General features: G+C 45.2%; 1 protein-coding gene across 1 annotated transcript in view; it reads right to left on the bottom strand.

Moving 5' to 3' along the window:
* PCSK4 (proprotein convertase subtilisin/kexin type 4) overlaps positions 1 to 26,983 on the bottom strand; it is a 206,463-nt gene that overhangs the window by 166,192 nt on the left and 13,288 nt on the right. The window contains exon 2 of the mRNA XM_077476003.1: positions 10,129 to 10,233. Within this exon, the coding sequence (XP_077332129.1) occupies positions 10,129 to 10,233 (105 nt within the window). The remainder of the gene's footprint in view (positions 1 to 10,128; positions 10,234 to 26,983) is intronic.

Raw genomic sequence — 26,983 nt, 5'->3', positions numbered from 1 at the left:
ACCAACACAGGGACATTTCTTTCTCCACCACTCTTAATCCCATATTTGTGCTGCAGTTTTAAACGCTTCCGTTTTCTGCCGTGTACCACTACAACTGGTTCTAGTTCAGTGCATACCACAAACATTTTACATACATTCCACTCTGTGCATCACTAGCAGCAGTTTGATGACATTTCATGTTCTGTGAAATTTGAGCTTTCAACGTCAAGGCATCATACATGCACAGTTGTACAATGCAGCTCAAAGCAGCTGCTCCTCCAAACGTTTAAGCTTTTCTCTCTGTCTGTTAATTCTTCCCCTCCATGTTAGCCTATGTGTCCATTGCACACTATATGTAGTTTCAGGAGTTTAGTGGCAGGGAATTTTTCAGGCAGAAAAAAAAATTCCAAAAAGGTTTCCAATTATTTTGTTCTGCCTGCTGCCTGTAAACTGCCCTGCCACTAAACTCCTGGAACTGAATATAGTATGCAGTGGACATACAGACTAACGTGGAGGGGATGTAACAGGCAGAGAAAAAGCTCAAACGCCTGCAGGAGCATCTGCTTTGAGCTGCATTGTGCATGAGACCTTACGACTAATGCCAACCACAACCTTGGGATCCTGGAATGAACGTAATTTTTCTTTGTGAAATGTTTTGTTCACGAGTTTCATAAGAAGTTGAACTAGAAGCAAGCACAACATTTTATAAAAAAAATAAACAAAAAAAACATGTACAAAATAAAAATAATGCAAGTTTTGATGTACGGTTCTTGTGCCTCATTAGGGGTGCAACGGATCAAAAAAAACTCACAGATCAGATCGTTCCTTGTATCAGAGTCACGGATCAGATAATTTTTCGGATCAGCAAATAATTGAATTTGCAAAAACCTGGGAAAATTCCACCACCATATAGTCTCCACTGTAATATCCAATCTCCCCCACTGTAATATCCACGTCATCTCCCCCACTGTAATATTGGCTGAGCATGGCTGGGTATCGCCGAGTATTGCAGGGTAAGGCCTTTATTGGCCGCCGCGGCCTTTCCTAAGGCCAAGACCGTTGAGCGCTCTGCGGATCATGGGGTGACCCTTTCGGATCACGGATTGGTGACTATCCATTGCACCCCTACTCCTTATGCTTAACATTATTTAACAAACTGTATTGCTGACATTGGTTGGTTGTTAACTTGTCATGTAAAAGATGTCATTAACATTCCAGGTTCTCTGTAATTTGAGCTTTCAAAACATCATGCACAGTTGCATAATGCAGCTCAAATCAGCTGCTCCTCCAGGTGTTTGAGCTTTTTCTCTGCCTGTTAACTCCCTTCCATGTTAGCCCAGGTGTACATGGCCAGGCACACTATAGGTCAAGGTTATGCAATTAGCAGACCTCCAGCTGTTGCAAAACTAAAAGTCCCATCATGCCTCTGCCTGTCATTGCTTGAGGCTGTCAGAGTCTTGCTATGCCTCATGGGACTTGAAGTTCTGCAACAGCTGGAGGTCCGCTAATTGCATATCCCTGCTATAGGTGTTTTCAGGAGTTTAGTGAGGTTACAGCCTGAAAAACAAACCCAAAGGTTTCCTTTGGATTTTTCTTTATGCCTGTAAACTTCCCTGCCACTAAACTTCTGAAAACACCTATAGTGTGCCTGGCCATGGACACATAGGCCAATATGGAGGGCAGTTAACAGGCAGAGAAAGCTCAAAAACAGCTCAAACACCTTGAGCAGCAGCTGATTTGCGCTACATTGTGCACCATGATGAGGCCTTACTGCAGTGCTACTAAGTGCTAACACATCCTTGCCATCCCGAATTGAACAATGAATGTTCTGTCTGTGAAATGGGTTTCTTTCACAAGTGCGTAAGGCCCCTTTCACACGACAAGCCCGCTCGTATCCGGCTGTCCATTTTTTTCAGGCAGATCCAAGCAGGCCATCCATGGACTATGGGCAAGTGGGTGTCAGCAGAGATGTGTCCGCTGACACCCGTCTGCCATTTGATTCACTCAAGACAGACATATGGAGATACGTTCAGCCATCCGTCTGGTGGTTTGAATGAGGAGATCTGATGAAAACGGACATGCTGTCAGTTTTCGTCCGATTTCCCCATAGGAATCAGTAGGGCTCTAACAGGTCCCTCCCCGCTGAGTGAGCAGAGACGGACCTGTCATCCGCCAGCTCAGTGGAGATCCACGGAGCGATCTCCTGCTGAGCTGGCAGACTCTGCTGACCGGATCCGTCCCAGTGTCAAAGGGGGCCAAGAAGGTGAACTAGAAGCAAGCACATAAGATTTTGTAAAAAAAAAAAAAAAAAAAAAAAAAAAAATAAAAAAAGATGGTATGTCTTTTGAGTTGACTGAGGTACTAACAACATTATTTAACCAACTATTGCACTTGGTTGGTTGTGAACTGTAATATTTACATGTCATTGATATTTATAATGCAACATGTTCTGTGCAATTTGAGCTTTCACAGATTGGTGACCAGCAAATAAAAATGTTTTTCATAATATCTTGAGTTACAATTCTTTTTAACATGAACAGACTGTTCTTTTATTAAGAGAGTAAACGCAACACATTTTATGAAGTACAATATGTAAACAATTAAAGTTACAGGTAGGGTGTCGTACATAGATGGAGCATCATACAATTAAAGTAGTAGGCAGTAAACATAGGGGATGACACTGAACTGGGGGGCACAGTTAAACTCTGAGTAAACCCTCTACCAGTGTGAGTCTGTGCCCGTTATGCTGTCCAGGATTGCCAAGCCCTCTCGTACTTTAGGGGGCAGTTCCTGCTTATATAATGTTAGTTTGTATATGGGAAGAGCTGAGGTAATCGCTTGTTCCCAAGGGGGGGGGATATAAAAAAAAAAGTAAAAATTGGGAATTCCACTTCAGTATAATTTCTCTTCTAGCATAATACAGTAGAAAACGTGTGTTTTGGTGTATCTGGTTTTCTGATCGTCATCAGGAATGCTTAAGAGCAGCACTCCAGGTGTGATGGCAGGGTCAGCTGCAGACAAAAGTTTATGAGTTCAAACACCCGAACTGGGCCACTTTAGGGCAGCTCCAGAACATATGCATATATGTACCCTCTTCTCTACCACATCTGGTACAGTTGGCAGACCTGTCTGGATATATGTTATGCAACCGTTGGGGAGTAAAGTAGACTCGGTGTAAGAACTTGACTTGAATCAGTCTGTCCCTAGATGAAATTAGTGCTTGGGCACTCTCACCAAGACAATCGTCCCAGTCCTCCCTGTCTAAGTCTGGAATGTCAGTCTTTCATTTTTCCCAAAGGCATGCTATCCTAAGGGAGTGGCAGTCCAAGGAGGTCAAAATATAGTGTGGAAAAGGGTTTCGCTACTTGCTCCAGAGCCAATCTCCCCTCTATCGGGTCCATGTCCAACTTTGGGATAGCAGGGAATTGGGCTCTTATGGCGTGACGTAGTTGGAAATGTCATCCAGCCAGGTAGATGGAATCGGACCCTGAGTTCTGTAAATGAAAATAATCTGTCAGCCGTTAAAATGTCCCCCAGGGTCTTAATCCCATATCTAGCCCAAATTTGAGGGTCAGGGGTTGTGCGAAGATGAGGGAGATTGGGATTACCCCACAGCGGCGTGAAGGGGAAACCATCTATTGGGAGAAGTGAACCCAGCCCTTGCAACAGCCCACACCCCAAGTGTAGTTGTAGTGGATTGGGGCAACGCAGTGTATGCTTGGGGCCCTCTATAGACCAAATTACCCAGTTCTTGGAGGGAGCCTACAATCGCCGCCTCCAAACAGACCACAACATTTGTCTGTGACCACACAAATCGCCATCTGACGGCGACTAGCATGGCCGCCCAAAAATACAATCGCATATCTGGGAGGGCCAGACCTCCACATCTTACCGGAAGGGTCAGGCTATGTTTCACTATCCTTGGAAGTGATCCTCCCCATATAAAGTTACTCATTCATTTCTCCACCTCCCTAAAAAATAAGTTGGGCATCCAGGTCGGAAACTTGGGAAGAAAGATCTTCAGGAGATTAATTCTTCCCATGAGATTGAGAGATAGTGATGATCATGCTGTGCACTTCTTCAATTGGGCAAGTATAGGAGAAATGTTAAGCTCAGACTATGTGATGGGATCTCTTCCAACCCGGATGCCCAAATATTTGAACTGTTCCACCCACATCAGCTGACAGTCCGGGGCATTAGAGCGTGCTAGAGGATCAATAGAGAAAAGAACGGATTTATCTCAATTGATGTGCACTCCCGAGAAATGTCCAAATTCATTGAACAGTTCTAGAGCCACTGCAAGCGAGCCACCTACATCCTGTAGCTAGAGCAGCGTGTCATCCGCGTATTGAGAGAGCTTCTCCTCCAGCGGGCCCACCCCAAGTCCTTTAACCAGGGCAGACTCCCTAATGAGTACCGGCAGTGGTTCCAGGGTGAACAGGGAGGGAGACAGCGGGCATCCCTGCCTTGTACCTCTCTGCAATGGGAAGGATTCGGAAAGGCTATCGTTGGTACGATTTCAGGCTCTAGGGGATCTGTAGAGCAATTTAAGCCAGTGAATAAAGTGAGGGCCAAACCCAAATCTATCCATCACCCCCCACAGAAATTCCCATTCAACCGTACTAAAAGCCTTCTCGGCATCGAGGGAGGCTATGACTCTGCTACCACTGTTGGTGTGGGTGGCCGAGAGGCAGGGCAGCCATCAGAAATTTTGGGGCCCCTTACACACATTTAGGCCTGGGCCCCCACCCCCGCCCTGGGTCTGACCACCAACATTCCCTAGGGCCCGTACACTGACTGTCCCACCAAATCCACCCACTGGTCATCCCACCGGGTCCCCATCCATGCCCAGCATCATCCATCTCTCTCCACAATGTATCCCCATCGACACCCAGCACCATCCATCCCTCTCCACAATGTATGCATTGTGGAGAGGGGTGAATGGAGATGCATTGTGGAGAGGGATGGATGGTACTGGGTGGGGATGGTGATGCATCGTGGAGAGGGATGGATTGATGGATGGTGCTGGGCGGGGATGGGGGGTGCATTGTGGAGAGGGATGGATGGGTGGATGGTGCTGGGCGAGTATAGGGATGCATTGTGGAGAGGGATGGATGGTGCTGGGTGAGGATGGGGATGCATTGTGCAGAGGGATGGATGGATGGATGGTGTTGGGTGAGGATGGGGAGGCATTGTGGAGAGGGATGGATGGTACTGGGCAGGGATGCATGGTGGAGAGGGATGGATGGTGCTGGGCAAGGATGGGGATACATTGTGGAGAGGGATGGATGGTGATGGGCGGGGATGCACTGTGGAGAGGGATGGATGTTGCTGGGCTGGGATGGGGATGCATTGTGGAGAGGGATGGATGTATGGATGATGCTGGGTGGGGATTAAGATGATGGAGTTGCATTGTGGAAAATTGATGAGACTGTCTCTGGGTGGGGATGAGAGTTGCATAGTGAATAGGGTCTCTCCACCCAGAGCCATTCTCATACATTTTCCACAATGCAACTCCATCATGCCACTGATGCCAGCTTGTAAGGCTCAGCCCTCAGGTGTCCCACCCAAGGAGAAGGATATTAAATAAATTCAAAATATACACTCAGCATATTGGGCATAGCAGCACACAACTTTTGTGACTTACCCTTCAGGCTGCTCTCTGCCCGAACAGGTGCATGCAGATAGATGCTGATGAGCTGACCACACCCACTACCCCCCCCCCCAATCACATTGTAAAGCGACCTAGCAGAAGCCAGCAGGCTCCGCCTCAGCAGGGAAGAAAGAGGAACGAGTGCTGGCTGCAATCACCCGCTGGACTTCATGTAAAGCTTCTCTCCATTCCTACCAGCGTGGGGGGTGCTAATGGAGGCTACATAGTGGCTGGGCGCCGTGCAGGTGATTGATTTATTTCATGTGCTGCTGTATGGTGAGTGGGCCCTGGTGGACGCTCTGGCCCCTTACTTGAGTCTTGCCTGTACCCCGGATGGCGGCCCTGCTGAGAGGTTCAGAAAGAGGTGACGGAGGTTAATGTCGGTGCCCTGAATGATGTCTTCCAAAACCGCAGAAAGTCGATTTGCAAGTACCTTGGCCAAGATCTTTGCATCAACGTTAAGAAGGGATATCGGTCTTTACGAGGAACATTCCTCAGGATTCCTACCGGGTTTGGGCACCTGCACCACCACCACCTCAGACATGAAGTCCGGCAGTTCCCCCTGCAAGAAAAATTGTTGGAAAAGGGAGGTGAGCCTGGGAAATAACAGGTCTAAATATAGCGTGTAGAATTCTACTGGCATCCCATCTAACCCAGGTGTCTTCCCCAGTTTAAGTTGGGCCATGGCCTTCTGGACCTCTTTGAGGGTTATTTCCCAGTCAAGGTCTGAAGATGTCTCATTGTCAAGCTTAGGGAGGTTAATTCTATCCAGGTAAGTATGCAAGTCAGAGGTACTGTAAGAAACCTTGGTGGAGTAAAGTTGTTTATAGTAGATAATAGAAATAGTAGTCACTGCAAATTGACCCCTTGCCAGCCAAGCCAACATTCTGCCATTTGTTTCCAAACTCAAAAATACTCTGGGCTAAGTGTAGGCGAGATTTGTGCCTCGCTATTATCCTTCGCAGTGATAGTCACTGCAGTGCAAATTGCCATGCCCTGTATGCCATTGGGTTCGGGTTAATCACATAAGCTGTCTTTTTGGTCAACCTCCCTCTCAAGCTCAGTGAGTGGCTGTGCGGAGGATTTACGTGCAGCAGCTATGCGGGAGATGTAAGCCCCTTGAGCCCAAGCCTTAAAAGGCACCCCACATAACCGCAGGGGCAGCAGACTCTTCATTAGCAAGCCAGTAGTGACATACCCCCTCCTGGATATGTTCCTGCATGTCAGGGTCTTCTATCCAAAATCTAGACAAATGCCACATCCTAACCCCCTGCGCCCCAGCTGACAGTCCAATCTGCAAACGGAGCATGGTCCGAGAACCCCCTTGGGGGAAAACTGGTCTCAGCGATCCGGCGTGTCATAGAATGGGAGGCGAGTGCCAAGTCAATGCGCAAGAACATCCAGAAGGATGCAATGTGGCAGGAGAATCCTCCATCATGAGGATGGTAGGAACGCCGTTCATCCCCCAGGTCGAACGCGCCCATCCACTGGGCCAAGCCAGGGGCCCACCGGAAGCTGGAGGGGAGCCTGTCATCATCAACACCATATGTGATCACTTTCTGCATAATAACTTTAAGTACTGCAACATCAGCAGGAGGGGGTAGATATAGACCCACCAGGATCAAAGGATTATTAGATATAAGGGCATGCATTATTACAAAACGACCCTCGGGGTCTGTTTTTAGATCGATGAGCTGGAAAGGGAGTTTCCTATGAACCAAAACACTGACCCCCCTAGAGTAGCTGGAGTGTGTGGCATGATAGTGAGCTCCCACCCATGCTTTTTTGAGGCCTAAGATCTGAGATCCCACCAAGTGGGTCTCCTGGAGGACAATCAAATGGGGGGAGTTTTTTTTTTTGTTTAAGATAGTTGAAGACCAAGGAACGTTTCACAAGGGAATAGCACTGATTGCTATACAAGACCCCGTACGTTCCATGAGATTATACCATGTACTGACATGACATTGTGAGATATAATGAGCTCAGGAGATCCCAGTGGGTCCACACACCAGCACCCCAAGGGGCGGCAGGCAAGGATACCCCCATATTTGAGGGATCCTCCCCTCCCAGCCACAACCTCTCTCCAGGTCTTTCCCACATGCAATTTATCATGAGAGGGTACCCCATATTGTAAACGAACAACGTATATCAAAAAAACAGTCGTTCAAAAACCAAACTTATAAACTCTGTCTCGACAACAATCGATCTTCCCACCCCCCCCCACCCCACAGGTCCCTCAAGTGAGGGTCTGCCTGGTACCCCAAAACTTGCCCGGAGGCAACTAGAAACATGGGAGGCGTGTAGTAAGCGTAGAGTAACTAAGAAACCATTGTAGCATTTAAACCCGAGAAGGGAAAGAAAAAGTCAGTCAACAGAAGCTGCCGCATATAGTTCAAATCATGAGGTGCTGGATCCAGGATAAAGCACCTGAGGCAAGTAGTTTGCCTGGTATCCATCAGGGGCACAAAACTTGATGTGGCTCTCCACCACTAAAATTGGTTAGGTTGAGCTGTTCAGGGGTGTCAGAAGGAAGGATCCCCCCACTGCAAGTAGAAAACAAAAATGGGCAGCAGGTAGGTTCCGCAAATAACTGAAAAGAGCCCACATCTGCCAGTGTAATAACATGGGTTGTAAACACAGCCGAGGCAAACTGGCCCTATAGGGATAGGCACAAACTCAAATCCCGCAGCACGGGGACCCCTCATCCATGTGGCATTGGGGATTCCAGCCAGCGGGTTGCCTCTCTTGGGGATGTAAAGAGCCTCACCGTCTCCCCACCCACGACTCGCAGCTTGGCTGGGAAAAGCACGCTGTACTTGATCCTCCTTTCTCTGAGAGCAGCTTTCACAGCATGAAAGGATCTGCAGAGCTTCTGCTTCTCCACAGAATAGTCAGGAAACAGCATAAGCCTGTTCTTTTTGTATTGTACAGTACATCCCCCACCATTCTGGCATATTTCATCTCGGTCTCAAAAGTTTAGCAGCCGCAGGATAAATGTGCGGGGGGGGGGGGGGGGTGCACCCTGCAGGCCAGGTTGTGGTGGCATGCGGTGGGCCCTCTCCCCTGTAAAGTATGAGGACAGCAGGGCTGCAAACAGGAGGGAGCGCAGAAGTTCTTCAGTAAAAACTGTGGGATTCTTCCCCTCAGCCCCTTCTGCTAGAGCAATGATGCGAATAATGTTGCAGCGGCAGCGATTTTCTGCATCCTCTGCTCTGTAATCTAGCGTTTTTAGCTTGGACTGCAGCGTGCGACCATATCTTCCACATGGCCCACCCTCCCCTCTGTGTTGGTCAGGCAGGACCAGACCTTGCCCACGTCCTGGCAGATCAGTCCATGTCCAGCTGCACTGCCTCTATCTTGCTAGTCAGAGTTGTCTGGCAGGCGGCAATGGCAGTGTGGCAGGATGCAATAGCTGCCATGACCTCCGGTATCCCAGGGGGGTCCGCTGGGGCCTCCGTTTGCGACACCATGTTTGCAAGTGCTGAGCAGGCAGGCCACAATCTCAGAGCAGGGCCGGCAATGTCCGGGATATTGGGGAGAAAGCGAAGCTTCTTACCAACTTTACCGCGACCCGGTGTTCTGGACAGCAATCCGCCAACTTTGACTGCTGCTAAGGTGCTAAGGGCATCGATTCTCCCAGGTGGTCATAAAATAAGGAGAGTTTCCAGCAGAGATCTGGGATGTGCGTCTGGTCATTCCGCCATCTTGGCCACGCCCCTGAGTTACAATTCTTCATATTATAAAGAAACTGCAATCATTTTTCATTAGTTTTAAAAAAACTGTCACGTGACAAAAAACAGGTATTGATAATTGGTATCGGTGAGTACTTGATGTAAAGTATCAGTACTCGTACTTGGTGTTAAAAAAAAATGCTAATGATGCATCCCTAAGCTGGACTGCTAACACATGTAACCCACGGCATCTGATTTACCACATTCTACATTTAGACAAGGTTTTGTGTGTTAGTGAACAAGAATCAACAATTTCAAACATGGTTAGGCTCCATGCACACTGGGCTTAAAAAAAATAAAAAAATAAAAAAAAAACGCTCATATAGAGCACTTTTAGTACAAAGTTTAGACAAGTTTTACGTTTTTTCTGCCAGCAAGCTCCAATCAGAAAACGCAAACCAGAAGTGTTTTTTTTTTTTCCTGCCTCTAAACCTTGAGCTCAAAATATGCCTCTGATCATCCTAATGTGCATGAACACATAAGATAACATTGAGCTGCTTCTACAGGCAGAACACAAAGAAGCAACTTTTTTAAGCCAGTGCGCATGGAGCCTCAAGTGGGTGTTACTACAGGGATGTGCTTGCTGACTCCACCTGAACCTTCCCACAGGCCAATGCTGAGAAAAAATAACATTACAGATAAGGTAGAATACTCCAGATTTTAAAAAAAGGTAAGAAAACTGCACAGCACGTAGGGAAGGAGGAGGGCAGGGGATGGGGTTGTATAAGTATATATTGCTGTAACCTACCGTCCTGCTTTAATTACCTTAGGTTCCCTTTTCAGTCTGATGTGCCTGCTTCGATGAGGGGTGAAAGATTTCCTCTGCACTCCACGATGCTGCAAATGATATAAATCACTGCCAAGAATAACCTGCAGACAGGACACATCATACAGGGATTTAACTGTACGTTAGGGTAAAATACCAAAAAATATATGCAGAAAAAAATGCAGTACATGTCTACAATGCATGCACATTTGCCCATGTTAACATCTTTGTAAAAACCTCATTATCCACTTCAGCCCCAGAAGAACCCTCTTCCTGACCAGAGAACTTTTTGCGATTTTGCACTGAGTATCTTTAACGGACAATTATGCGGTAGTGCGACGCGGCTCCCAAACAAAATTGATGTCCTTTTTTCCCCCACAAATAGAGCTTTCTTTTGGTGGTATTTGATCACCTCTGCAGTTTTTATTTTTGAAGAAGAAGATGAAGAAGATGAAGAAGAAGATGAAGAAGAAGAAGATTAAGATGAAGAAGAAGATTAAGATGAAGATGATTAAGATGAAGATGATTAAGATGAAGAGAAGAGCTTTTAAAAAATATAAAAATGAAGGATCACTAGTGACATTTAAATGTTACAAAGAATTTAACAGAATATGTAAAAAGGAAATCAAGGATGCAAAAATTCAAAACGAACGACAGATTGCAAAAGATAGTAGGACAAACCCCAAAAAATTCTTCAAATATATTAATAGTAAAAAGGTCAAGTCTGAGCATGTAGGCCCTTTACAAAATAATCTGGAGTGAGTGACTGGGGACAAAGAGAAGGCTAATTTATTAAATACTTTCTTCAGCTCTGTGTACACAAAAGAGCATGGGGGAGCGCATGTCCATAATGGGGGTGATAGTGACACAGCCCCAAATGATCCACAATGGCTCAAAAGCGATATGGTCCAGAAATATTTAGACAGAATAAAGGTGGATAAAGCACCTGGCCCTGATGGCATCCACCCACGGATCCTAAAGGAATTTCAGAGCCATTGCATCTAATTTTTAGGGACTCATTAATGATGGGAATGGTCCCACTGGATTGGCGCAGGGCGAACGTGGTGCCTATATTTAAAAAGGGATCAAAGTCTTTACTAAGTAACTATAGACCTGTTAGCTTAACTTCTATAGCTGGGAAGATACTGGAGCGTTTAATAAAAGACCACATCGACGAGTTCTTGCTGAACAAAAACACTTTAAGCAACAGACAGCATGGATTCATGAAAGACAGAAGTTGTCAGATAAATCTGATTTCTTTTTATGAGGAGGTAAGTAAAACCTTGGACAGAGGGGTGGCGGTGGACGTGATATACTTGGATTTTGCAAAAGTGTTCGATACAGTTCCCCACACACGGCTCATGTGTAAGGTAAAGTCTACAGGTTTGGAAATATCAGTTTGTAAATGGATAGAAAATTGGCTAAAAGACAGAATTCAGAGAGTAGTGGTTAATGATTCTTACTCTGAATGGTCTAAGGCTATCAGTGGTGTACCCCAAGGTTCAGTGCTGGGACCCTTACTTTTTAACATCTTTATAAATGATATTGGGTCTGGGATCAAAAGTAACATTTCTGTCTTTGCAGATGACACCAAGATATGCAGTGGAATAACGTCCTTACAGGATGTCTCCAATTTACAAGCCGACCTCAATACACTGTCTAATTGGGCGACTATGTGGCAGATGAGGTTTAATGTTGATAAATGTAAAGTTATGTACTTGGGGGCTAAGAATATGCATGTATCATACATGCTAGGGGGAGTACAACTGGGGGGATCCATAGTGGAGAAGGATCTGGGGGTTTTGGTAGATCATAAGCTCAATAATAGCATGCAATGCCAAGCTGCTGTTTCCAAAGCGAGCAAAGTCCTTTCTTGTATTAAGAGAGGTATGGACTCCAGAGAGAGATATCATTTTGCCCCTGTTCAAATCATTAGTAAGACCTCATCTGGAATATGCAGTTCAGTTTTGGGCACCAGTTCTCAAAAAGGATATCGGGGAACTGGAGAAAGTGCAGAGAAGGGCAACCAAACTGATAAGAGGCATGAAGGAACTCAGCTATGAGGAGAGATTAGAGGAACTAAATGTATTCACTCTTGAGAAGAGGAGAATAAGGGGGGATATGATCAACATGTTCAAATATATTAGGGGTCCATATAGTGAACTTGGTGTTGAGTTGTTCTCTGTACGGTCAACCCAGAGGACACGGGGGCACTCTTTACGTCTAGAGGAAAAAGAGATTTCAATTTCAAGTACGGAAAGGTTTCTTCACAGTTAGAGCTGTGAAAATGTGGAATAGACCCCCGCCAGAGGTGGTTCTGGCCAGCTCAGTAGATTGCTTTAAGAAAGGTCTGGATACTTTCCTGAATGTACATAATATAACTGGGTAATAACATAGGTAAAGTTGATTCAGGGAAAATCCGATCGCCTCTTGGGGGAATCAGGAAGGAATTTTTTCCCCCTGCTGTAGCAAATTGGAACATGCTCTGCTGGGGTTTTTTTTTGCCTTCCTCTGGATCAATTGTGGGCATAAAATTCGGTATTTGGATTATACGATTATTTTTTATTTTATTTATTTGTTTTTAAGGTTGAACTGGATGGTCTTTTTTCAACCTGACTAACTATGTAACTATGAAGATGAAGATGAAGAGCGACAATTTTGAAAAAAACACACGCATTATTTTTTACGTTTTGCCATAATAAATATCCCCCAAAAATATATAAAAAAAATTCTCAGTTTAGGCCGATATGTATTCTTATACATATTTTTGGTAAAAATTGCAATAAGCGTTTGATTGGTTTGCGCAAAAGTTATAGTGTTTACAAAATAGGGGATAGGTTTATGGCATTTTTATTAAGGGTTTTTTTTTTAGTAATGGCGGCGATCAGCGATTTTATCATGACTACGACATTATGGCGGGCACATCGGACATTTTTGATCCATTTTTGGGACCAGTCATTTATATATCAGTGCTATACAAATGCACAGATTCCTGTGTAAATGACACTGGCAGTGAAGAGGTTAACCACTAAGGGGCAGCGTAGGGGTTAAGTGTGTCCTAGGGCATGTTTATAACTGTGGGGGGCGTGGCTACATGTGACATCACCGATCTCTGCTCCCGATTACAGGGAGCAGAGATCAGTGGCACTGCCACTAGGCAGAACGGGGAGATGCTTTACATTAGCATCTCCCCATTCTTCCTTCCCATGAGGCATCGCGGGTATCCTCGTGACGATAGAGTCCGCAGAACTGAGACCTGACTCACGGAACTTGCCGCCTCTTAAAAAGGCAACGTACAGGTACGCGATTCTGCCGACATATCGGTGTGAGGCGGTTGGCCTTTGCAATAAGTTACACCCATATTCAGGGAGTAACATATGCAGTAACCCCCCCCCCCCCCTTGTGACAGCAAGCAGGGGAGATTCTCCTCACACTCACTGTCAACTATAAAAAATAAAATAAATAAAAAATAAAAATAAAAAAGACACGCCCACCAAGCCGCACCAGTCACAGAGTTCTGTGAATGCGAGAACTACAAGTAACACCATCCTTTGTGGCCATTGGCTTATAGTTCTCAATCAACTACCAGGTCAGTGATGTGGTAGTTCATGCGTTCTGTCAGTGTGTAACTGCATGCCCAGAAAAAGGAACAAGTAGATAGCTTACACTGACTGTCTGCAAGCGCCTTTCTCTGCAACAGCAGATCACGGGGGCAATGCTTTCCGGGCTCCTAGTAAAAAAAATATATATATATATATATATATATATATATATATATATATAATAATATTATTATTATTATTATTATTATTATTAATAATAAATAATGCACATATGTTTACCTGCCAAAGTATGTTCATTTTTTAAAAAACATTGTTTACAAAAAGGTGAACTTATCCTTTAAGTACAAACAAGGGTGAACAGCGGCGCTAGATATGGTGATAACATAAAATTATATAACAACTGGAATATAGGTATACATAAAATGTGTGTGAATAAGCACACATGATATTAAAACATTTGTTTAAAACATAATGTCCATAAATGATCCGAGATCTTGTATGATTAGCACCTGGAGGCAGCTCCCTTAGAGTGAAGCGATGAGCTCTGTGTAGAAATGGGAACAGAGGGGCGCCAGACTGAGTGCAGTATAAATCATATATTTAATAAAAACAAGTAGTAACTCACAGGTTAAATTAGATGAGTTCAGTATGCAGTGAAAATCGCCAGTCCTGGAGTCTCATAAATGTCTTCCCTTTGCAGCCTGGAGCACTGGTGTGATCTTACAGGGATCCAGAAAATGCTGGGAACCAGGAGGCAGGAAACAAGAAGCAGCTGGTCGTGACTTCACAGGAACAGGAAGTGTGATTATTCACAGTGGCAAGGAATGGTAATGCATTTCGAAGCTACAGCTTGTCTGATGAAGAAGCTGTAGCTTCGAAATGCATTACCATTCCTTGCCACTGTGAATAATCACACTTCCTGTTCCTGTGAAGTCACGACCAGCTGCTTCTTGTTTCCTGCCTCCTGGTTCCCAGCATTTTCTGGATCCCTGTAAGATCACACCAGTGCTCCAGGCTGCAAAGGGAAGACATTTATGAGACTCCAGGACTGGCGATTTTCACTGCATACTGAACTCATCTAATTTAACCTGTGAGTTACTACTTGTTTTTATTAAATATATGATTTATACTGCACTCAGTCTGGCGCCCCTCTGTTCCCATTATCCTTTAAGTACAGTTGATCTGCCCCAAATTGTCAAAGTTCTATTTTGTCAGCCCTGCCCTGTTGTCTTTTGCTGAACTACTCAAAACCATCCACTGTCCTATCTGCACAACATAGACATTCATTATTCTGTTGTTCCAAGATAAGAACTTTGTGGGCTAATTACGTTCTTTGAGATAACAAATGAAGTTAGGGGTCAGGGGTGGCCATCCATAAAAACGTTGATTGCGATACACATTACAAAGTTGTATCAAAAGTCCTACTGCATGATTTGCAATGAGTACCATTAATATATCTGTGCAACTTCAAGTGGCAGAGACTTCAAAAAGTAGTCCCTGCACTACTTTGGTCCGACTTTGAGGTGACTTGAGGTCCCTAGACCTCAACATTACACAGGCATTGCACAAGGAAAGACAGGCTTGATGCATAGGGATGGATTTTCTAAATACAAAGACTAGAGCAACTGCACTTGCAAAGTGCATAGAGCTTTGTAAATGTGGTAAAGCTTCACTTTGCTAAAAATACCCAATCACATGCAAGAAAAATAAAAAAAATAAAAAATAAAAAAAGCCTTTTTGCTTGCAGATGATTGTACGATGGGGGTCAGCAGAGCATTCCCTCATGTTCTAAGCTCTGAAGCAAAGTGCACAGTCTATTTACCTTTAGTAAATCAACCCCAAAGAATGTTCAGCTGTTGTACAGACCTGGCACTAAAAAAGGTTAATGGAGTGAATAGGTTATTCCCAATGGCTGCATCAGATGTATACCTGGCAAGCTGACTGCAGAAGTTACACTCAAGCACATTACTAACCCCCCTCCCCCAAAAAAGTGTTTTTGAACCCCCACATACATACACGTATGAATGTAAACACATGCGTCAGAGGCGCCTAGCTATGAAAACTTGATTAAGATACACATTACATAATCGTTTTTAGCCGATTGCTGACCAGCGCACGCCAATTTACGTCGGCAGAATGGCACTGGTGGGCAAAAAAAATAAAAAAATTGAGGGGGGGAAAAAAAAAAACGGCATAGGGTACCCCCCTCCCCTGGCCACCAAGCAGTTAACTGATAATTGCGCTGCCATGTCATTGGTGAGGCCAATTGCGCAACTGATAATTGCGTGTACCCAAATAAGATTGAGGTCCTTTTTTCCCCCCCACAAATAGAGTTTTCTGTTGGTGGTATTTGATTGAGTATATTAATTGGTTTGCACAAAAGTTACAGCGTCTACAAACTATGGGATATTTTATGGAATTTTTATTTATTTATTTTAGTAATGGCGGTGATCAGCAACTTATAGCGGGACTGCGATATTGTGGCGGACAATAGGATAGACACTTTTTTGGGAACCAGTGACACCAATACAGTGATCAGTGCTAAAAATATTCACCATAACTGTACTAATGACACTGGCTGGGAAGGGGTTAACACCAGGGGCAATAAAAGATAACTGTGTGCCTAGCCTATGTTTTATTACACTGTGGTGGTGCTTTTACTAGGGGAAGACATGGATCCTAGTGTCTCCTTTGCAGAGACACAGGATCCATGCCTTCCCTCCTGTTAGAACACCAATATGCCTAGTTTACATAGAAAGACTGCCTCTTTGCAGGATTACCTGCGGACATAGAGTCCGCTGTACCCCGGATTGGCTCCCACTATAACCACAACTGTAGCAAGCCACCAGTGGCGCGCATTCGGGCCCCCCTACCCAAAAGGGTAGGATCACGTATATATAGATGTGATCCTGCACACAGTGGCCGCCCTGTATCAGCAACACTATTATTGGACGGTTGGCAAATGGCTAATGTATGCTTTACTGACTTTTTTTTTACATTTTTACATTTAGACTTTTGCGGTAATATATTGTGTAGCAGAGATGGAATTGGTCTGGCTGTTTAATCTCAGGTTCCACTCCCGGATAGGCACATAGCAGCTAGTAGTGGTGCAACGGATCAACACCGATCCGTGATCCGAACGGGTCACCCTGCTCGGATCGGCACACGCCGCAATTCCGCAGAGTGCTCCACGGTCTCGGCCTTAGGAAAGGCCGCGGCTTCAGCCTAGTTCCAGAGCGGCGCCATTCTTGGTGCACCCGTCTGCGTTTACAATGTGACGGAGCGATGACCCGTAAACAAACCGTCTCCCCTCTCTGTACAGTGGAGGGGAGAAATCGGATGGCAGTAACGCTGTGGGCTGCATCTGTAGTGCCCACAGCACTGCTCTGTGACAAGTCACAGCCATCCCTGCAATACCCTGCCAACACTTTACCTGCCAACACTCACCCTGTGTCAGGCCAGGAGCAGATAACAGTTCAGGTGTGTTGATTATACAAAGAGTTCAAAGAACAAGATCACATACCATGAGCAGGTCTAAGCAGAGCAGGTCAGCTGGGACTTGTAGTTCCCCGCTGCAGATGAGGACAGCTGTTAGCTGATGCTTGTAGTTCACCGCTGCAGATGAAGGTGGATGTTTGCTGGAGCTTGTAGTTCACTGCTGCAGATGAGGGTACTACAGTAGAATCAGGCAAAGCATAGTCTAGGCAAGCTGGGTCATAGGTAGATCAGAGTCCAAACGGTATTGAATCAGAAGCAAGCAAGGAGGGTCAAACAAGCTGGGTCATACACGAGACACAGAGCAGATATCAGCTGGATCAAACACAAATGTAAACTAACACGAGCACTGACTGAATGCTGTTTTAGATATTGTTTATTTCGTTTTCCACATTCACAAAAAGAACAGTACAAAATATTCCTTATACATACTTTTAAAAATCACTTTGACTAACATTCATGTTATTTCAGTGTTTTCAACATTCACATAAAAACAAACAGTCAAAAAAAGTACACATTGGGTGCCCGACCGGATCGATCTTAAATATCCCAAGAGGGAAGAAGAAGAAGAAGAGAGAGAGAGGGAGAGGAAAAAAACTGAATGCTGATACAAGTGATTTAAAAAGGTGAGCTGGTCAATCACGGTTATTTCCCATGCAAAGGCCGTGTCAGGTGAGTTGTGTTGGGTCCTAAAGGGATTCTAGTACTGACAGTACCCCCCCCCTTTCGAGGGGTTGCTCCTGCACTCCCAGGCTTACTTGGATAACAGAGATGGAACTTCTTAAGCCGATCAGCATGAAGATCAGGAGCTGGTACCCAAGATCAATCCTCTGGGCCAAAATCTTTCCAATGAACAAGATATTGTAAGGAATTGCGCACTCGTCTGGAGTCAAGAATAAATGCCACTTCATATTCTTGACTGTCCAACACATCCACAGGCTCTGGTTCATTTACTAGGAGGCTGGAATGAACAGGTTTCAACAATGAAACATGAAAGACATTTGGAATGCGCATGGATGGGGGAAGTTTTAATCTGTAGGACACAGGATTAACAATCTCCAAAATTTCATAAGGCCCAATTAATTTTGGGCCAAGCTTTTTAGATGGAACATACAGGGACAGATTCCTAGATGATAGCCACACTTTGTCACCAACTTTATATCCTGGTGCCTTTGAGTGCCTCTTGTCAGCCGTTTTCTTAAAAGCCTGCACAGAGCAAGAAATAGCACGATTTACATCGGACCAGATTTTGGAGAAATTTTCAATCGTGGTGTTGGCATTTGGAACATCAGAGGGCGGAAGATCAAAAGGAGCGCACACACGAGGATGCAATCGGTAAACACAGAAGAAAGGAGAGGTCCCTGTAGATGTGCTGGCACAATTAAAGGCAATCTCTGCCCATGGAAGGATGTTGACCCACTCCACCTCATCTTTGGCCATCAGACAACGTACCATTTTCTCTAGAGTCTGATTAGTCCTTTGTTTGGCCATTTGTCTCAGGATGATATGCTGGAGAATATGATAACTTAATCCTCAGCTGAGAGCAAAGGGCCTTCCAAAACTGGGCTATAAACTGAGAGCCACGGTCAGAGACAATGTTAATTGGTGCCCCATGGAGCCTGAAAACATGTTTAATAAAGATGCCAGTTCTTTAGCAGATGGAAGTTTCAGAAGCAGAACAAAGTGGGCCATCTTACTGAACCTGTCTACCACCACCCAGATCGTGGAACATCCCTGGGACGGAGGCAAGTCGGTGATAAAGTCCATAGGTAAATGGGTCCAGGAACAGGTAGGTATTGGTAGAGGACATAGGAAACCGGGGGGGCTTAGAGGTACTGCTCTTGCTTCTGGCGCAAACTTCACAGGCCTGGACGACGACTAACACATCCTGTCTAATTGATGGCCACCAAAGGTTGCGAGAGAATCTGAAAAAGTTTGTCTAAACCCTGGATGTGCTGCAGGTTTTGATGCATGTATTTGCTGCAATACCTGCAAACAAAGAGCCAGGGGCACAAAAAGCATACCAGAGGGAGTGGAGAGAGGGGCTTCAGCCTGTGCTGGTAACAAGGCCTCAGAGATGTCAGTCCGGGTGAAAGCCAAAATCCTATCCTTAGAGATAATGGGTTGTGGAGGAGGAGATTCTGATAAAAAGCTGCGAGACAAGGCATCAGCCTTAATGTTTTTTTGGTCCTGGTAAATAAATTGTGAAGTAAAATCTGGAGAAGAACAATGACCACCTGGCTTTACGCGAGTTCAGTCTTTTAGCAGAACGGATGTATTCAAGGTTTTTGTGGTCAGTCAGAACTATTAATGGGTAGCGAGTTCCCTCCAGTAAATGTCTCCATTCCTCCAAAGCTAGCTTTATGGCTAAAAAGTTCTCTGTTGCCTATATCATAATTGCGCCCTGCTGGGGAATATTTACGGGACAAGAAAGCACAGGGGTGGATTGGCAGCATTTACCGGATCGTTTTGTCACAAAAGCGCCCCCCACCCCTACTTCAGATGCATCTACCTCCACAATAAAAAGGTAGCTCAGGGACAGGATGGCATAGAATTGGTGCTTTCTTTAACTGAGTTAAGGCTGCCTGGGCTTCAGCAATCCATTTAAACGTAGTCGGAGTCTTCCTGGTGAGAGAGGTGATGGGATGTGCAATGGTGGCAAAGTTCTTAATGAATTTGACAGAAATTTGCAAAGCCCAGGAAGCGCTGAACTGCCTTCAGGTCTGAGGGTGGTGCCCAGTCTAAAATGGCTTGAACCTTGGCTGGGTCCATGGTGAGGCCTGTGTCAGAAATTAGGTATCCCAGGAAAGGTACTTGTTTAACATGGAATAAACATTTTTCAGGCTTTACAAAAAGGGAGTGAGTCTTTAGTCGGGCCAATACCGAGCAGACATGCTTCTGATGTGTTTCAGGATTGGGAGAGTATATCAAAATATCGTCTAAATATACAAGCATGAAGCAACCCAACATGTCACGGAAAATGTCATTCATAAAGTTCTGAAAGACAGCTGGTGCATTTGTGAGGCCGAAAGGCATGACAAGACATTCGTAACGACCATCCTTGGTGTTAAAGGCCGTCTTCTATTCGTTGCTTGCACGGATGAGCACCAGATTATAGGCTCCAGTTTGGAGAAGATTTTGGCTCCCTGGATTTGAGAGAACAACTCTGATGAGGGGGAGAGGATACCGATTGGGAACAGTTATTTTATTTAGACCTCTGTAATCAACACAAAGTCTCAGCCCCACATCCTTTTTCGGGACAAAGAAGCATCCCACTCCTGCGGGAGAAGTGGAGGGACGGATGAAACCCTTTGCTAGGTTTTCCTGGATGTATTCTTGCAAAGCGAGATTCTCTGGTTCAGATAGTGGAAAGACTCGAGGAGGTGTAGTGTCAGACAAGAGGTCAATGGGACAATCATAACTGCGACGAGGAGGTAAAGTGTCAGCAATCCCTTTAGAAAATACATCCCGAAAGTCCTTGCAACAAAAGAGGAATCTGTTGCATTCCCACTTGACAGGTAGAAAGTCGAACAGGGTGCTGGATGCAGTTCTGTTTACACTGATTGGACCAAGCCAGAATATTTCCTGTTGGCCAGTCAATTACAGGATTGTGCTTCTGAAGCCAAGGAAGGCCTAGGATCAAAGGAGTGGATGGAGAGTCAATGACAAGACATGAAATCTTCTCCCAGTGCAAAGCCTCCAATTGTAACTGAAAACGGTTGGTGGATTGGAGCACTAGATCTTGTGAGAGAGGCCGATTATCCACAGAGATCAGGCGGACTGGGCAATCTAGAGCATGAGTTTCCAGGGACAAAGAGGTAATCAGTCTTATCAATAAAATTCTCAGCAGCTTCAGAATCTACCAAGGCCAGCAGTTCATTAGCCCCTGTCCCAAAGTGAATGACAGCAGGTAAAAGTATACGATTGTCCCCCTGGGGAGATGAGAGCAGACCTAAGGTGACCTCACCGCAATCACCTAGGTCCTGGAGTTTCCCGGACATGTAGGGCACGAACGGAGCATATGACCCTTGAGGCCACAGTATAAGCAGAGTCCCATATTACGCCGGTGTGTGTGTTCCTGGGCAGATAACCGGGTGGAGCCTAACTGCATAGGTTCTTCCTCAGATTTGGCACTGGAAATGGAATAGTCAGGCGGCAAGGTAGGTATATAGTTTGCCACAGCCATTGTTTGGTCTCGCCTCCTCTATCGCTGGCGGCGGTCAATTCTAATGGCTTGACACATAGCCTCCTCCTGAGGCTGGGTAGGAGAAAAGTTGGCCAGAGCGTCCTTAATTGCATCTGAAAGGCCTATTCTAAACTGGCTGCGGAGAGCTGCATCATTCCAGCCAGATTCCGGGGCCCACCTGCGAAACTCTGAGCAATACATTTCAGCTGTGGTAGTTCCTTGTTTTAAGTTACGCAGGGTTGATTCTGCAGTAGCAGCTCGATCTGGATCATCATATAGTAACCCGAGGGCTTCAAAGAAGGCATCTACTGTTAGTAGGGCTGGATGGTTTGGTTCCAGGTTAAAGGCCCAAGCCTGGGGGTCACCCTGTAGTAGAGAGATAATGATTTGAACCCTCTGAGTTTCAGGGCCAGACAAGGATGGCCTTAACTTGAAATATAATTTGCAGCTGTTTTTAAAGTTGCAAAACCCTTTACGGTCACCAGAAAACCAGTCAGGCAAAGGAATTTTTGGTTCAGATGGAGTTTTTCTAGCAGTGGAAGTAGTAAGAGATTGCACCTTGGTGAGCTCTGTGGCCATTTCCTGAACTTGATGGGATAAACGGCAAAGTTCTTGTGCAAACAACTGAGCCTGCTCAGGATCCATGATAGGTTTCCCTTTTTATGTACAGCTTGTGTTAATGTCAGGCCAGATAACAGGCAACAGTTCAGGTGTGTTGATTATACAAAGAGTTCAAAGAACAAGATCACATACCATGAGCAGGTCTAAGCAGAGCAGGTAAGCTGGGACTTGTAGTTCCCCACTGCAGATGAGGATAGATGTTAGCTGATGCTTGTAGTTCACAGCTGCAAATGAAGGTGGATGTTTGCTGGACCTTGTAGTTCACTGCTGCAGATGAGGGTACTACCGTAGAATCAGGCAAAGCGTAGTCTAGGCAAGCTGGGTCATACACAGGTAGATCAGAGTCCAAACGGTACCGAATCAGAAGCGAGCAAGGAGGGTCAAACAAGCCGGGTCATACATGGAAAGACAGCAGATATCAGCTGGATCAAAACACAAATGTAAGTACTGACTGAATGCTGATACAGGTGATTTAAAGGTGAGCTGGCCAATCACAGTTATTTCCCAGGCAAAGGCTGTCTCAGGTGAGTTGGGCCGGGTCCTAAAGGGATTCTAGTACTGACACCCTGCCAATACTCGGTAATACCCAGCCATACCCATCCATGCTCAGCCAATATTACATTGGGGGAGATGGCGTGGATATTACAGTGGGGGAGATGACGTGGAATTTTCACAGGTTTTTGAAAATTCAATTATTTGCTGATCCGAAAAATAATCCGATCCGTGACTCTGATCCGAGGAACGATCCGAGAGTTTTTTGATTCGTTGCCCCCCTAGCAGCCAGGCACACAGTGTTTCCCAATCAATCGAGTCAGAGGACAGGTTGTGCATGTCTTTTTTTTGGGGGTATAAACTTGGATAGGGTGAGCCTAGGGATACTCCAATAACTGAATGAATTGCAAATGAGGACAAATAATGCACTAATACTTCACCATTGAAATACATGGATTTCACTTGTCATGCGACTTCACGTGTCAAGTTGCACAACTCGCATAGTGGAAATAGAGCCTAAGACACAATATTGCTTTGCAATAAATGCAGAATGTGTTAACGAGCAACACAAATGAACACACAATGGTTAGACTAAGGTAAGAGATATATATATATATATATATATATATATATATATATATATATATATATAGGGAATGAATGATTTCACTGAACCACACAGGATTACATGACTTAAAGCAGATTTAGACTCTGGCATCTTAATCCTTTAAAACGGCACAAGACAAGTCGACTCTTGATGACACAGCACTTTCAGTAGGTGTTCTGCAGCTGAGCTTTTGCCTAGGCTCACTTTTCATTCAAATATTGGTCACCATATCAGTGCAGGGGCAAGGCATCATCAGAAAGCACTGCCTGCTCCTAGAGCCTGATACAGATGACATTGGGGGAACTTATTAAAACTGGAGCTGATATTTTTTTAAAGCGGGAGCCCCTTTTTAATTTTTTTTAAAGTCAGCAGCTACAAATATTGTAGCTGCTGGCTTTTAAAATATGGACACTTACCCCTCCAGTGTGCCCGTAATGTCGGCACCGAAGCCGATCGATATCTCAGGTGCTGCCGCTGCCATCTTTGTGTGGGAATCAGGAAGTGAAGCCTTGTGGCTTCGCTTCCCTAGTGCGCATGCACGAGTCGCGCTGCACAATAAGGATGGCCCCTGCTCTCTGTGGGATCAGTGCGTTTCCCAGCAGACAGCGGGGGCCCTGCAGGAAGTGGAGTAAACACCCGCAGACTCTGCGGCTATTTATGCCCGGAAGTGGGTGCAGATACCTGTATTATACGGGTATCTGTAGACCCCTCCCCCCCCCCCAAAAAAAGTGCCAATTGTGACACGGGGGGGGGGGGGGGAAGCATTGGGGGTTCCAATGAGTAGAATTTCCACTTTAGGGTGGAACTCCACTTTAAAAGAGGAGCTCCAGTCTTCCCCCCCAAAAAGTCAGCAGCTAAAAATACGGTAACTGTTGACTTAATATAAGGATACTTACCTGGCCCTAGATCCAGCACTATCTTCATCCAACGCAAAGGGAAACTGGCAACAGCTTGAGACTTCACAGGCGGTTTCCAACTGTGCATGTGCTAGCCACACTGTGCTTTGTGAATGGTTCCACAGTCTTCTGGGATCTGTAATGTGTCCCAGAAGGTTGCAGGGGAAAGTGGAGGAGAGTCCAAACTTCTACTCTGCCTGAAGTGGGGGAGCGAGTACCTGTCAATATCAGGTCTCTCCTACCCGCTACAAAAAAAAATAAAAAAAGTGTCAAAATATAAAAGGAGGGGGGGGGGGGGGGGGGGAGGAGAAAGTGCAGAACTTACCCCTTTGAGTGAAATTCCGCTTTAACCAAACAGTCTGAAGATAGAAATTCATTGGTTGCCATGCACAAATGCTCCAGAATCTGTGCTCTAGTTTTGAAGGAAGGAAAATTGCTCAATTCCCCCATCAAGAGGAATCAAGCAAACCCCTCCCACTGCGCTATTGTGTTCGGATAGTGGGAGGTTTCTCCACCGTCGTAATACAATGATCACTGCTGCCAGCTAGCTATAGCCAGCAGCACTGATCATACACTCGACAGGCTAGTTGTACTGGGGACACAGAAAACAAATCTGTCGCAACTCGAACAGTTTCAAAACCTAGGTCAAAACTGCATGTGAACAGCTCTGCCACCAGAGGGTTTTTTTTTGTTCAAACCAGAATTCTTCTGAACAAAGGCAGACTTTATAACTGTAAAGTAGATTAGCAAAATGATGCTAAAGTCCATTCCACCACAATGTCTGCAACCAGAAATTGGCAGCCTTCTACTTACAATACTTGTCGCTAATGTTGACCAAGTATACAGACATGGCTTTCTCACTATCCTGATCCACATATTTCTTATACATCAGCGATTCCGAAGGCACTGAAGTTAAAGTGGTTCTAAACTTGAAATGTATTTTTTTCATATTAATGCCATCACGTGCATTGATTAAAAAAAAAAAAAAGAAAAAAAAAAAAAAAGCTCCCTACTAACTAATCTACCCCCTTGCCGACCAACTGCCATCATTATACTGTGGGAGGTCAGCACGATCCCGCAAATCGCCGTAGCTATACGTCGGCGATTGGGATAGCAGGCACGCGCACGCTGCACTGCGGGGGTGCCGATGTTCGATGACCGCCGGTCACGAGAGGCAGAACAGGGACAGGCATGTATAAAACACACACATCCCAGTTCTGTGAGGAGTGACAGATCGCGAGTTCCTAATAGCTAGGGACCAATATCTGTAATTTCCTATAGGCCAGTCAGGAGGGCCCCTACAGTTAGAAAAACACACACACACACACACACACACACACACACGGAACACAGTTAACCCCTTGATCGCCCACTAGTGTTAACCCCTTCCCTGCCAGTGACATTTTTACAGTAATCAGTGCATTTACAAAATAAAATCGCAGATCGGCGCCATTACTAGTGAAATTAAATAATAAAAATGCTATAAATAATATATCCCCTATTTTGTAGATGCTATAACTTTTGCGCAAACCAATATACGGTTATTGTGATTTTTTTTTTACCAAAAATATGAAGAATACATTTCGGCCTAAACTGAGAAAAAAAAAAATCCTTAAAAAAAATTATGGGGATATTTATTATAGCAAAAAGTACAAATATTTTGTGTTTTTTTCCAAAATTGGTCGCTCTTTTTTTTGTTTAAAAGGCAAAAAATAAAAATCATAGAGGCAATTAAATACCACCAAAAGAAAGCTCTACTTCCGCCCAAGGGGCAGTCCCTTCAGTAACAACCCCCCCCAGCCTGCTTCCTGCAGCTTCAGTACATCAACAAGCAGTATAACGTAATCAATAGGAGGGGAGGGTGCTGTGTCAGTCAGTGAACTTCAGAGAAAAGGATTTTACGGTGAGTACAAAAAATCCTATTTTCTCTTTCGTTCACTGACTGACACAGCTCCATTAATCTTGACCATAGGGACATCCCCAAGCAGTGTCATAACGAGGGGTGGGAAACAGCATATCAGAAAAAATAAAAAAACTTCACCGACAACCAGAAGTGCTCCCTAACAGGGGAGTCACCACCTTATCTATCCGCATCAGAACTTGCGGCCAACAATGGAACACTGCATTATACTCAAAAGTAACTATTTTCTTTTAAAAAAAACGAAAAAAAAAATAAGGGCAATTGCAACATTACACAGCCGCCTGCAAAACTTTGCGGCCAAGACAGGCATTAGACGATGCTCTTACATCCACTTTGTAGAATTTGGTAAAAGTGTGAACGGATGACCAAAGTCGCCGCCTTACATACTTGAGTGACTGACGCTTCATGTCGGAAAGCCCAAGAGGTTCCAATTGCCCTGGTGGAATGGGCCTTGACAGGAAAGGGGGGCACCCGCCCTTTCAAGGCGTAGGCCTGTACCACAATCTGTCTAATCCACCTGGAAATTGTGGCCGATGAGACCGCCAGACCTTTTTTCAGACCAGCTACCGAAACGAACTTGTCTGACTTCCGAAAGGGTGCCGTGGCAGACAAATACACCCTTAGAGCCTGGACTACGTCCAAGGAATGAAGGGCCACCGCCTTAGGATGTGTCGGTTTAGGACACAGAGATGGTAACACAATATCTTCATTGATGTGGAACGCCGAAACCACCTTCGGCAGAAAGAGAAGGTTGCAGACGCAAAACCACCTTATCCATATGGATAACCAGATACGGCTGCCAGTTCCGAAACCCCCCTGGCCGATGTAACGGCCACTAGAAAGACCCCTTTCTGGGAAAGAGTCAAAAGGAATTTCTCTGATGTTCTGAAAACGGCGGTTTCTGAAGCGCAATACCCCCGTGAGATCTGAACCTGGTGTTAACAGTGGACGCACCGGAGGAACTACATGTCGGACCCCCTGAATAAAAGTGCTCACTAGAGAGTGAGACGCCAAGGGGGGGGGGGGGGGGGGTTCGCTGAAAAAAATAAAAAATAAAAAAATAAAATAAAAGA

The sequence above is a fragment of the Lithobates pipiens genome, unplaced genomic scaffold, assembly GCF_037356315.1.
Source record: "Lithobates pipiens isolate NorthernLeopardFrog02 unplaced genomic scaffold, aLitPip1_a1.2 Scaffold_13, whole genome shotgun sequence".
NCBI classification, from domain to species: domain Eukaryota; kingdom Metazoa; phylum Chordata; class Amphibia; order Anura; family Ranidae; genus Lithobates; species Lithobates pipiens.
This window is presented reverse-complemented; position numbering and strand designations above follow the sequence as displayed.